General features: G+C 44.7%; 1 protein-coding gene across 1 annotated transcript in view; it reads right to left on the bottom strand.

Moving 5' to 3' along the window:
- LOC120065978 (reelin-like) overlaps window positions 1-13,708 on the bottom strand; it is a 64,502-nt gene that overhangs the window by 36,682 nt on the left and 14,112 nt on the right. The window contains exons 7-15 of the mRNA XM_039017018.1: window positions 11,482-11,610; window positions 10,873-11,017; window positions 10,561-10,701; window positions 9,825-10,002; window positions 6,290-6,374; window positions 5,920-6,102; window positions 4,610-4,778; window positions 2,628-2,733; window positions 1,443-1,669 (exon numbers count right to left, since the gene is read on the bottom strand). Coding sequence (XP_038872946.1) covers window positions 1,443-1,669; window positions 2,628-2,733; window positions 4,610-4,778; window positions 5,920-6,102; window positions 6,290-6,374; window positions 9,825-10,002; window positions 10,561-10,701; window positions 10,873-11,017; window positions 11,482-11,610 — 1,363 coding nt within the window. The remainder of the gene's footprint in view (window positions 1-1,442; window positions 1,670-2,627; window positions 2,734-4,609; window positions 4,779-5,919; window positions 6,103-6,289; window positions 6,375-9,824; window positions 10,003-10,560; window positions 10,702-10,872; window positions 11,018-11,481; window positions 11,611-13,708) is intronic.

Here is a 13,708-nt window from a genome sequence, read left to right on the forward strand (position 1 = left end):
TCCCAACACCCCCCCCCCCCCCCCCCCCCCCCCCCCATCGTTGTGTGGAAACGTAGACATTGTAGCCCTGTGTTTTGAGTTACACCGTATTCACGGTACAGTGTGTATGTATTTCCTGTTTACAGAGAGTCCTGGACTTTGATGCAACTGCACAGCCTCATGAGTTCATTTTCATTGATGAAGCTGGATTCAATCTAGCTAAAAACCAGGCGTCGGGGCCGACATGTTACAGGACAAAGAGCCGTTGTGAATGTCCCTGGGCAGCGCAGGGGGGGAATATCCCCTTGAGTGCTGCCATTAGTCTGCAAGGAGTTCTCCATCACCATGCCACCTTGGGTCTCTACATTACTGCAACACATCATCATATGTCTGGAAGCACTACATAATGCAGCTGTACAGGACGGACCTGAGCAGCCCAGGTTTGTTGTCATCTGGGATAATGTTAGTTTCCACCGGGCTGCTCTGGTCAGGGACTGGTTCACCAACCACGATAACTTCACAGTTGTATACTTGCCCCCTTATACTCCCCATTTCTCAATCTGATTGAGGAATTATTTTCGGCTTGGTGTTGGAAAGTGTATGACCGCCAACCCCATGCCCCACTGCCTCTTCTGCAAGCAACGGAAGAGGCACGCGGAGACATTGAGGTGGGGTCAGTCCAGGGTTGGATACGGCATGCAAGGCGATTATTTTCCCCGTTGTCTAGTCAGGGATGACATGGTGAGGTGGTGGCCAGACCCTAACAGAAGGCGGGATCCATAAACCGTCCACCCCATCCCTTACAATGCCTTACGATATAAATATTTTTGTTTAACACTGCACTGTAATTTTACAGTAGCTATTTTTGTTTCCGTGAGTTTACAGTAAACTGTACTGTATTTCTACTTGTCTTTGTGTTTTTTGTTGTTGTTGTAAATAGGCTGTATATATTTTTTTTCTGAAGCCTTCCTATTTTTGTGTTCATTGAAATGTGAGTAGATGTCCTGTACTGGAACAATCTTTCACAGAAGCCAATATGAGAACATTAAAAAGGTATACAAAGTACTAAAGACAGACAGTGTTTTGTATAAAAGTACATCAGTGTGTTGCTGCTTTGAAAGAATAATTAAAAGTGGTGCATGCGTGTTTCATTTTGTAGCAAAAAATGCTATTTTGAAAAAGGATTGTTAGGTTTTGATTGCAGAGTTTTTCATTTTGACATAGAAGTGAGATGTTTATGTTCCAAGTGTTGTGTCTTATTTGGCTCGTGTGTGTAGAGTTTTGACACAATGAGACAAATTCCGCATCATGTGTGATAAGCATTTGCAAAAAAAACTGTAATATAGACATTTTTTCATCATCATTTGCACAACACTTTTCGAGAAACCCAGCCTAGACTCCAAAGAGAAAGCAGAAGCACAGTTATCAGTAAAAAAAAAAAATCAGAGAGGAACTCTGCTCACCCGCAGAGTCTCAGCTTGCCAAAGTGGATGACCTCCCGCCTCCAGCCCTGGGTGGTTCCTGGGTAGTAGACACTGGCTGGGTGCAGCTCTGTGGAGCACAGGGAAGAGGGCTGGGGGCCTCCTGAACACAAGGGCACCAGGAGGTGCCAGGTGGACCCAAAGTCCCTGGAGAATTCCAGTCGTACCGGGTTAGAGGCTGAGCTGTCTGCCGTGCAACCCACGTTGATCTGGAATGGAACAGGTACAATTCTTATCATGTTGCTATCACATAATTATTACCGTAATACATTTTGGTCAGTCAGTTGTCTGAGGACACAACACAGGAAAACAATGATGATATTAATTTAAGACATCTTTATCCCAAAACCAAACAAAATCTACCAGTTCTATACCCACTGCCTTGAGGGAGCTTCAGCAAGACCACTGTAGATATTCATTAAACATTTTCAACAAACATAAAATAATTCTGGACCGCTGAAACAAGCATACCATTTTTCTACATTTTCAAGTTCATATGATTATAATACGATTCATTATTTCTATAACATAATTATGATCATTAACCAGCCTACATCACAGAGGAGAGTAATTATACTTACTGATTATTAATATAAATCAAGCATATAAATTAGCCATTATCATTTCAAAAACCATTTGCTTTGCCCTCCATTTTTACAGTATATTAGGATTAATTTCCCCTATGAGTTCCTCTTTCAGCATTCATTATTCTCAACTCTTCTACCCCAGGCCTTCTCTTTCCTCCCAGTCTCTCTGTTATCTCTCTATGTTATCTCTCTCTGTTCATACCCCACTCATTATCCTCTCCTCTTCTACCCCAGGCCTTCTCTCTCCTCTCAGTCTCTCTGTTATCTCTCTCTGTTCATACCATACTCATTCCTCTCCTCTTTCCTCATTCCTCTCCTCCTTTCCTTCACTCCTTTCCTTTCCCACTTTGTTTTCACAACCAGTCAGTCTGTTCTCTCTCTTCTGTTCATACCTCAAACTGGATGATGGTGTTCTCATTGACGTGTGTGTGTGTGTGTGTGTGTGTGTGTGTGAGTGTGAGTGTGAGTGTGAGTGTGAGTGTGTGTGTGTGTGTGTGTGTGTGTGTGTGTGTGTGTGTGTGTGTGTGTGTGAGTGTGAGTGAGTGTGTGTGTGTGTGTGTGTGTGTGTGTGTGTTCATACCTCAAACTGGATGATGGTGTTCTCGTTGACGTCGATGTCTCTGGTGGTTATAGAATGTTCTCCCAGCTCACTGGATAAAAACACCATGGCAGACTCATCCTTTTCCCTGTACACACAGAGACACAGTCCGTTGTCAACAATCCTTTGTGAGCAGGGTTGGGCTCAAGTCCAATTGAATTCAGTCGATTCAGGAAGTATACTGACATTCCAATTCCAATTTGAATTGGATTTATTTATTTTCCGTTAACCTCTAAAAGTCTAAGCCTTTAGGGGGAGGAGGTTCTACTGAGATAACATATGGATATTTATATGGATGGTCGTACCATGAATCATTTAGTTATTTTACTTTCAATATTAGGACCCCTGTAGGTATATATATATAAAAAATGTACTGTACATTTTTTTACAATAATATGATAAAATATAGATTTTGGCTTTTACTACTATAGCCCATCGAAACACATTGAGTAACACATTCATAAATGGCAAAACAGACAGACAAAAAAATAAATCATAAGGAATAGGGTTTTGAAGTGTCTGTCCTGTACCTAGGAGATATAAGAAAGATCAGGAAATGCTGTAGTTTTATGGATACATATTTATAACCTCTTATTTTTTGTTGGCACAAAACTACCTCTACGGTTATATAATAAATAAAACAAACGGTATTGGTTACCTTCAGACTCGTCCCGTGACACTTGTGAGGGTCGTAGAGCAAAACGGAGAACACCTTTGTGTTCGTGAGAAACTCCCCTTTCTATAGAGGTGTCGGCGTTCGGCTGCTACAAACATTTTTCGTAAGAAGATTTTCAGGATGTCTCGTGACAAACACCGCTATAGTTCGGCTACCGTCCACCGCAGATGTGGAAGGCCGACATAGGATGTGGAAGGCCGATATAGGATGTGGAAGGCCGATATAGGGTGTGGAAGGCCGATATAGGGTGTGGAAGGCCGATATAGGGTGTGGAAGGCCGATATAGGGTGTGGAAGGCCGACATAGGGTGTGGAAGGCCGACATAGGATGTGGAAGGCCGACATATGGTGTGGAAGGCCGACATATGGTGTGGAAGGCCGACATATGGTGTGGAAGGCCGACATAGGGTGTGGAAGGCCGACATAGGGTGTGGAAGGCCGACATAGGATGTGGAAGGCCGACATATGGTGTGGAAGGCCGACATAGGATGTGGAAAGCCGATATAGGGTGTGGAAGGCCGACATAGGGTGTGGCAGGCCGACATAGGGTGTGGCAGGCCGACATAGGGTGTGGCAGGCCGACATAGGATGTGGCAGGCCGACATAGGATGTGGAAGGCCGACATAGGATGTGGAAGGCCGACATAGGATGTGGAAGGCCGACATAGGGTGTGGAAGGCCGACATAGGGTGTGGAAGGCCGACATAGGGTGTGGAAGGCCGACATAGGGTGTGGAAGGCCGACATAGGGTGTGGAAGGCCGATATAGGATGTGGAAGGCCGATATAGGATGAGGAAGGCCGATATAGGATGAGGAAGGCCGATATAGGATGAGGAAGGCCGATATAGGATGTGGAAGGCCGATATAGGATGAGGAAGGCCGATATAGGATGAGGAAGGCCGATATAGGATGAGGAAGGCCGATATAGGATGAGGAAGGCCGACATAGGATGTGGAAGGCCGACATAGGATGTGGAAGGCCGACATAGGGTGTGGAAGGCCGATATAGGATGAGGAAGGCCGATATAGGATGAGGAAGGCCGATATAGGATGATGCGGTGGATTTGAGTTTAAACAGACAGATTTTGATGGGGATTTGTTTTATTATGTGACTTAGATTGACGCACAGGTGCATCAATAGACTCTTAAGGAAACCCTAAACTACAATGTTAGTTTACTTCCTGAATTGACTCATTTGAAGTGGACTTGACCCAATACACAGAGACAAGGTCTGGAGGTACAGTAGAAGGTCTTCACAGTGTGCATACAAGAGGCAGGTAGTACTACTCACAGGCCCCTCTTCTGGTAGGGGCAGTAGAGTCCAGTGTTGCCTCCTGGGTAAAAGAGCCAGTTGGAGTTTTGGGGTCCGCCCTCGAAGTTGTCTGAGACTACAGGAGGGTTGTTGAGCGAGCTGCCATCGATGATCAGGTCATCAATCACCCACACCTCCTCTTTCTTACCTACAGGAGACATATATAGCCGGTCAGACATACAGTGTGTCCCCACCAATGTCCCCACCAATGTCCCCACCAATGTCCCCACCATATGTCCCCACCATATGTCCCCACCAATGTCCCCACCAATGTCCCCACCAATGTCCCCACCATATGTCCCCACCATATGTCCCCACCAATGTCCCCACCAATGTCCCCACCAATGTCCCCACCAATGTCCCCACTGGGCAAAGACTGGTTGAATCAACGTTGTTTTCCGTGACATTTTCAACCAAGAAAATCAATGTGACGACGTTCAATCAACGTGAAAAACTGATTTGAATTTGCAAAAGTCATCAACGTTAAGGGAAATGTTGTATTTGTTTCACGCAACTTTTAACCTAAAATGACCCCAGGACTCCCTGTAAACAACCCCCTTACTGTTATCTTTTGTGTTGCTATTTTCTATTTACAAAATGTTGGCTTTAAAGAGTAAACAATTCACGATGAAGTTTACACCTGTTGTATTCGGCGCATGTGACAAATAAAATTGTATTTTTTATTTTATTTGACAGAGTGACAATTCAACCAAATAGTAAATCAAAACTAGACTGATGTCTGTACCCAGTGGGATGTCATGATTTTGAGGATGTGTGTTGAAGGGGCTACTGCATTACCAAGTATGTGTTTGTGTACACACGTGCGTGTGTGCATCTTTGTGTATGTACTGTGTGTGTGTGTGTGTCTCTCTATGTGTATGTGTCTATCTGTGTGTATCTGTGTGTGTGTGTCCCCCTCTGTGTGCATCTGTGTGTGTGTATCTGTGTGTGTGTGTATCTGTGTGTGTGTCCCTCTGTGTGTGTGTCCCTCTGTGTGTGTGTCCCTCTGTGTGTGTGTGTATGTGTGTGTGTGTCCCTGTGTGTGTGTGTGTGTGTCCCTCTGTGTGCATCTGTGTGTGTCCCTCTGTGTGTTTGTCCCTCTGTGTGTGAGTCCCTCTGTGTGTGAGTCCCTCTGTGTGTGTCTCTCTCTCTGTGTGTGTGTGTGTGTGTGTGTGTGTGTGTGTGTGTGTGTGCGCGTGTGTGTGTGTGTGTGTGTGTGTGTGTGTGTGTGTGTGTGTGTGTGTGTGTGTGTGTGTGTGTGTGTGTGTGTGTGTGTGTACTCTACTCACCACTGTTGTAGGGTTGCCAGAGCCTGAAGCGGGTAGCGTTGGTCTGGGCCCTGGCAGGCAGAGGGAGGTGTAGGAACAGCGTGTCAGTAGAGGTGGGGAAGTAGAACTCATCTAACAGCAACCAGCTGATTCCTCCGTTCACTGAGTACTGCAGCAGCACCGAGTGGGACCGTTCTGGGACACCTGGGAAACAGAACACACAGAGTCAACATGCTGTACAACATATCTACAAAAACACACACACAAAAAGTAACATACACTACTTCAAACACGTGCTGTACAGTATGTTTCAAAGTAGTTTTGCAGACATACATGGTATGATAACTGCAAGCGGATAGAGCCAGAATGTGTGTGAAATGGAGTGACCTACCCTTAGTGATGAACTTGAAGGAGAACTGGATGTAGAGAGTGCTGGTACAGTCTAGATCCCTAGACACCAACATACGTAGACCCTCCTACAAAATCCAGGAAAACAGAAAGAGAAATTAAGATGATTTATAATCAATGAGAAACTTACTGAGTCTGCTAGGGAAAATGCTGTGTATGTATGTCAAAGCACTCCTCTGTCCCAACACCCCATTGGTGAAACCAGCTTCCCCCTTAAACTAGGACAGCAGAGTCCCTGCCTGTCTTCCCCCCTGAAGCTAGGACAGCAGAGTCCCTGCCCATCTTCCCCCCTGATACTAGGACAGCAGAGTCCCTGCCCCGTCTTCCCCCCTGAAGCTAGGACAGCAGAGTCCCTGCCTGTCTTCCCCCCTGATACTAGGACAGCAGAGTCCCTGCCCGTCGTCCCCCTGAAGCTAGGACAGCAGAGTCCCTGCCCCGTCTTCCCCCATGAAGCTAGGACAGCAGAGTCCCTGCCCCGTCTTCCCCCCTGAAGCTAGGACAGCAGAGTCCCTGCCCGTCGTCCCCCTGATACTAGGACAGCAGAGTCCCTGCCCCGTCTTCCCCCTGATACTAGGACAACAGAGTCCCTGCCCCGTCTTCCCCCTGATACTAGGACAGCAGAGTCCCTGCCCCGTCGTCCCCCTGAAGCTAGGACAGCAGAGTCCCTGCCCCGTCTTCCCCCCTGAAGCTAGGACAGCAGAGTCCCTGCCCCGTCTTCCCCCCTGAAGCTAGGACAGCAGAGTCCCTGCCCCGTCTTCCCCCTGATACTAGGACAGCAGAGTCCCTGCCCCGTCTTCCCCCTGATACTAGGACAGCAGAGTCCCTGCCCGTCGTCCCCCTGATACTAGGACAGCAGAGGCCCTGCCCCGTCTTCCCCCCTGAAGCTAGGACAGCAGAGTCCCTGCCCCTTCTTACCCCCTGATACTAGGACAGCAGAGTCCCTGCCCCGTCTTAGATATGTTAGATATTACTTGTTAGATATTACTTGTTAGATATTACTTGTTAGATATTACTTGTTAGATAAGTACTTCACTGTCGGAGCTAGAAAACACAAGCATTTCGCTACACCCGGAATTACATCTGCTTAAACACGTGTATGTGACCAATAAATCAAATCACATTTATTTATATAGCCCTTCTTACATCAGCTGATATATCAAAGTGCTGTACATAAACCCAGCCTAAAACACCAAACAATGCAGGTGTAGAAGCACGGTGGCTAGGAAAAACTCCCTAGAAAGGCCAAAACCTAGTAAGAAACCTAGAGAGGAACCAGGCTCTGAGGGGTGGTCAGTCCTCTTCTGGCTGTGCCGGGTGGAGATTATAACAGAATATGGCCAAGATGTTCAAATGTTCATAAATGACAAGCATGGTCAAATAATAGTAATCACAGTGAAATGTGATTTGCTTTAGATTTTTGGGGGTATGGTTTGATTTGAGGATTATGTACTGACTACGACTGTGATATGTGGTTATTTCGCTATCTTAACCTGTTTGGGCTGCAGGGGCAGTATTGAGTAGCCTGGATAAAAGGTGCCCATTTCAAACGGCCTCGTACTCAATTCTTGCTCGTACAATATGCATATTATTATTACTATTGGATAGAAAACACTCTCTAGTTTCTAAAACCGTTTGAATTATATCTGTGAGTAAAACAGAACTCATTTTGCAGCAAACTTCCTGACAGGAAGTGGAAAATCTGAAATCGATGCTCTGTTCTAGGGCCTGCCTATAAATGTCCTTGATATATATCAGTATACATGCACTTCATACGTCTTCCACTAGATGTCGACAGGCAGTGAGAGAAGAAATGGAGTGTATAACTTGATCTGGGGTCGAATAAAAGCTCTTTGTATGACGTGTCACCAGTTTCCTTTTTTCTGGAGCGCGCGAGAAGGGACCTGGTATTGCCTTCTGTAAAGCTGTTGTTATAGACGACTAATATCTCCGGCTTTGATTTTATTTTATACATGTGACAATATCATCGTAAAGTATGTTTTTTCAATATAGTTTTATTAGATTATTGAAATTTTTTCGGGACGTTAGGCGTGTTGCTTTGTCTGCGTATGTTCAGGAAGGAGAGCTTCGCGCCACTTTGCTAGCTTTCCGTGCTAATTGACTGGAGAAGAGGACATTCTAAATCCAAACAACGATTGTTCTGGACAAAGGACCCCTTGTACAACATTCTGATGGAAGATCATCAAAAGTAGGACCCATTTTATGATGTTATTTCATATATCTGTCGTACATGTGTACTAGTAGTTTGCGGCCAGGTTTTGGGCACGCTCTCGCCATAACGTAAACTGCATATCGTAATGAAGTTATTTTTAGAATTCTAACACGGCGATTGCATTAAGAACTAGTGTATCTATCATTTCCTATACAACATGTATTTTTTAGTTATGTTTATGAATAGTTATTTGGTCAGAATATGTGAGTGTCAGAAAAATATCCGGACGTTGTGGGAAAAAGATGCTACGTTAGCACAATGTATAACCACTGATTTCAGCTCTAAATATGCACATTTTCGAACAAAACATAAGTGTATGTATAACCTGATGTTATAGGACTGTCATCTGATGAAGCTTATCAAGGTTAGTCAAAAATTATATATCTTTTGCTGGTTTGTTACGATCGCTTACTTTTGCTGCTGGGGAATGGCTTGTGTTTCTGGCTATTGTGGTAAGCTAATATAATGCTATATTGTGTTTTCGCTGTAAAACACTTAAGAAATCGGAAATATTGGCGGGAATCACAAGATGCCTGTCTTTCATTTGCTGTACACCATGTATTTTTCAGAAATGTTTTATGATGAGTATTTAGGTATTTGACGTTGGTGTCTGTAATTACTCTGGCTGCTTCGGTGCTATTTCTGACGGTAGCTGTGATGGTAGCTGCAATGTAAAACTGATTTATAGCTCAAATATGCACATTTTTCGAACAAAACATAGATTTATTGAATAACATGTTATAAGACTGTCATCTGATGAAGTTGTTTCTTGGTTAGTTTGGTTGGTTCTTGGTTAGTTAGGTTGGTTTTGTGGATGCTACCTGTGCTGTGAAAAATGTCTGTCCTTTTTTGTATTTGGTGGTGAGCTAACATAAATATACGTGGTGTTTTTGCTGTAAAACATTTTAAAAATCGGACATGTTGGCTGGATTCACAAGATGTTTATCTTTCAAATGCTGTATTGGACTTGTTAATGTGTGAAAGTTAAATATTTCTAAAAAATATATTTTGAATTTCGCGCCCTGCACTTGAGCTGGCTGTTGTCATATTGATCCCGACTTAGGGCTTGCAGCCAGAAGAAGTTTTAAGATGACTGCACTGTAAGTCACTTTTAGTGACTAAAATGTAAAATGTGTGTGTGGACGCACACGTCTTCTCTATCCTCTCTCTAGGTCTCCTCTGGGACTTTCAGAGAGATGTGTCCCTAGTTTGATGGTTTTTCTTAGGTCCTTATCACATAAACCAGTGTGTGTACGGTGTACAGTACAGTATACAGCAGGAAACCTACCCCTTTGAAGATGAGTGCGGTGCCAGATTTGAGGGGCTCCCCGCTGAGCGTCCCCCTCTCAGCCCCGTACACCTCGGGCCACTGCTCCGCCACCAGGTTCTCGTTGAAGTCTTCTCTCAAGATGGAGGGGAGGGGGGCCAGGGGCACGCAGTGGGCCCCGCCATAACCATGGTCACACCTGAGAGAGAGAGAGAGAGAGAGAGAGAGAGAGAGAGAGAGAGAGAGAGAGAGAGAGAGAGAGAGAGAGAGAGAGAGAGAGAGAGAGAGAGAGAGAGAGAGAGAGAGAGAGAGAGAGAGAGAGAGAGAGAGAGAGAGAGAGAGAGAGAGAGAGAGAGAGAGAGAGAGAGAGAGAGAGAGAGAGAGAGAGAGAGAAGGAAATGCATCTTTCATCCCAACAACCCTTCACCCTCGTGAAGCGTACTAACCCGTTGCTGTACCAACACCAATAGTCTTGGCTGAGGAAGGCGACTTCAAGCATCTTGTTTTTGTTATCTTGTGCTTGTAAATTGTGTAAATGCTCGCTTGTGAAAGAAGCCTCAGCCTCAATAGGACTCCCTATGAAAATTAAGGTAAATAAAATGATTTTTTTTTAAACATGCCTTATAGTGTCTGTGTGTGTGTGTGTGTGTGTGTGTGTGTGTGTGTGTGTGTGTGTGTGTGTGTGTGTGTGTGTGTGTGTGTGTCTGTGTGTCTGTGTGTGTGTGTGTGTGTGTGTGTTTGTGTGTGTGTAACTCACACACAGCGTCCGTTGTCACAGAGTCCGTGTCCAGAGCACATCCAGGGACAACCAGGGGCCAGCAGCACGTTGTCCAAGGCCCAGCCATCAGCTCCGGGGATGAAGTGAGGCTGAATCCACCTGAACCGTGTCCTGGGAGAACTGGAACCATTGGAAAGGTGAGGCACAACAAAACACTCTCTCCGTGATAAAAAAACAAATGTGCTGTTTACTTTATCTCAAGTTTAAAACATGATGTGGCATATTTTTTTGGTCTTAACAAGGACACACAGATTGGACCTGGAAACATTCAGATCACAAGGCCGTACGTACTTGGCAGCGCTGGGTAGATACACCGTAATCCTCCTCCAACGGGTGTACTGTGTAGCGGTGTAGACAGAGTTCATAGTGTAGCCGGCACAACCGATGGCAGGTGGTACACACTCTGAGGTGAGCAGGGCCCAGTGACGCCCGCAGTCTGTAGGGTGGCAACATGTTGTATTTACGTTCAGAAATTAACATTAACAAACTATTTATAAACTGTTCATGCATAAGTATTTCATTATTTGTAAACATTTTATAACTATGTATAAGCATTACTAACATTTATAACCATTCATGAAGCATTTATAGATATTTATAAACATATATAACAGTTGATGGTAACGCTTTCTATGATGCATACACATATAATGCCTTATAATACACATATAATGCCTTATAATACACATATAACGCCTTATAATACACATATAATGCCTTATAATACACATATAATGCCTTATAATACACATATGATGCCTTATAATACACATATAATGCCTTATAATACACATACAATACCTTATAATACACATATAATGCCTTATAATACACATATACAGTCTTATAATAAATGCATAGTTTCTAAAGGCTGATTCAGGATGGTATAGAGTGTGATACCTGTGGAATACTCCAGCCTGACACCATGAGAGGACGTGACTGTCTTACTGCAGCCCATAGACAGGTCAAACTGCAGGAAGGAGGAGCCAGACACCTCAAAGTCCCAGCTCTCTGCATATCGTGGCTTCTCTGGAGAGGCAGAGAGAGACAGAGAGAGGCAGAGAGAGAGGCAGAGAGAGAGGCAGAGAGAGAGGCAGAGAGAGACAGAGAGAGAGAACTGTGACTGACCCAAACTTAAGGAAAGTTTTGACTATGTACAGACTCAGTGAGCATAGCCTTGCTATTGAGAAAGGCCGCCGTAGGCAGACATGGCTCTCAAGAGAAGACAAGCTATGTGCACACTGCCCACAAAATGAGGTGGAAACTGAGCTGCACTTCCTAACCTCCTGCCCAATGTATGACCATATCAGAGACACATATTTCCCTCAGATTACACAGATCCACAAAGAATTCGAAAACAAACCCAATTTTGATAAACTCCCATATCTACTGGGTGAAATTCCACAGTGTGCCATCACAGCAGCAAGATTTGTGACCTGTTGCCACAAGAAAAGGGCAACCAGTGAAGAACAAACACCATTGTAAATACAACCCATATTTATGCTTATTTATTTGCCCTTGTGTACTTTAACCATTTGTACATCGTTACAACACTGTATATATACATAATATGACATTTGTAATGTAATGTTTACTGTTCATTTTTATTGTTTATTTCACTTTTGTATATTATCTATGTTAACATATGTTTCCCATGCCAATAAAGCCCCTTGAATTGAATTGAATTGAGACTATATATCTGTGTTCTCCTGTATATTTACTCTGTATTTCTCTCTCTAGCTGCGTACAGAAAAAGCCAAGCTGTCCCAGCCTGTCATCGAGACCAGCCCTCCTATCAATATGGCATCGGTTCGACCACGCAAGTCAGTGCCCCAGCATGTCTGTTGTCTGTGCCAGTCTGTTACCCACCTAGGAATCACTGATACAGACGTGTGTTACTGATATGAGCCAATAGAATCAGACACTGTCTGTTACCCACCTGACACACCTCTACCAATAGAATCAGACACTGTCTGTTACCCACCTGACACACCTCTACCAATAGAATCACGCTGTCTGTTACCCACCTGACACCCCTCTACCAATAGAATCACACTGTCTGTTACCCACCTGACACCTCTCTACCAATAGAATCACACTGTCTGTTACCCACCTGACACCTCTCTACCAATAGAATCACACTGTCTGTTACCCACCTGACACCTCTCTACCAATAGAATCACACTGTCTGTTACCCACCTGACACACCTCTACCAATAGAATCACACTGTCTGTTACCCACCTGACACCTCTCTACCAATAGAATCACACTGTCTGTTACCCACCTGACACACCTCTACCAATAGAATCACACTGTCTGTTACCCACCTGACACCTCTCTACCAATAGAATCACACTGTCTGTTACCCACATGACACCTCTCTACCAATAGAATCACACTGTCTGTTACCCACCTGACACCTCTCTACCAATAGAATCACACTGTCTGTTACGCACCTGACACACCTCTACCAATAGAATCACACTGTCTGTTACCCACCTGACACACCTCGACCAATAGAATCACACTGTCTGTTACCCACCTGACACACCTCGACCAATAGAATCACACTGTCTGTTACCCACCTGACACACCTCTACCAATAGAATCACACTGTCTGTTACCCACCTGACACACCTCTACCAATAGAATCACACTGTCTGTTACCCACCTGACACCTCTCTACCAATAGAATCACACTGTCTGTTACCTACCTGACACCTCTCTACCAATAGAATCACACTGTCTGTTACGCACCTGACACACCTCGACCAATAGAATCAGACACTGTTGTTATTTACACTGGTCATCCAATAGTATTCATGTAGTTATGCTGTCCCTCAGTCTCCTCCTCTTCCTGGAAGCTGTCCCTCAGTCTCCTCCTCTTCCTGGAAGCTGTCCCTCAGTCTCCTCCTCTTCCTGGAAGCTGTCCCTCAGTCTCCTCCTCTTCCTGGAAGCTGTCCCTCAGTCTCCTCCTCTTCCTGGATGCTGTCCCTCAGTCTCCTCCTCTTCCTGGAAGCTGTCCCTCAGTCTCCTCCTCTTCCTGGAAGCTGTCCCTCAGTCTCCTCCTCCTCCTGGAAGCTGTCCCTCAGTCTCCCACACAAGATCCATTTACAGTCCTCTCCT

Source organism: Salvelinus namaycush, chromosome 21 (genome assembly GCF_016432855.1).
Source record: "Salvelinus namaycush isolate Seneca chromosome 21, SaNama_1.0, whole genome shotgun sequence".
NCBI lineage: Eukaryota > Metazoa > Chordata > Actinopteri > Salmoniformes > Salmonidae > Salvelinus > Salvelinus namaycush.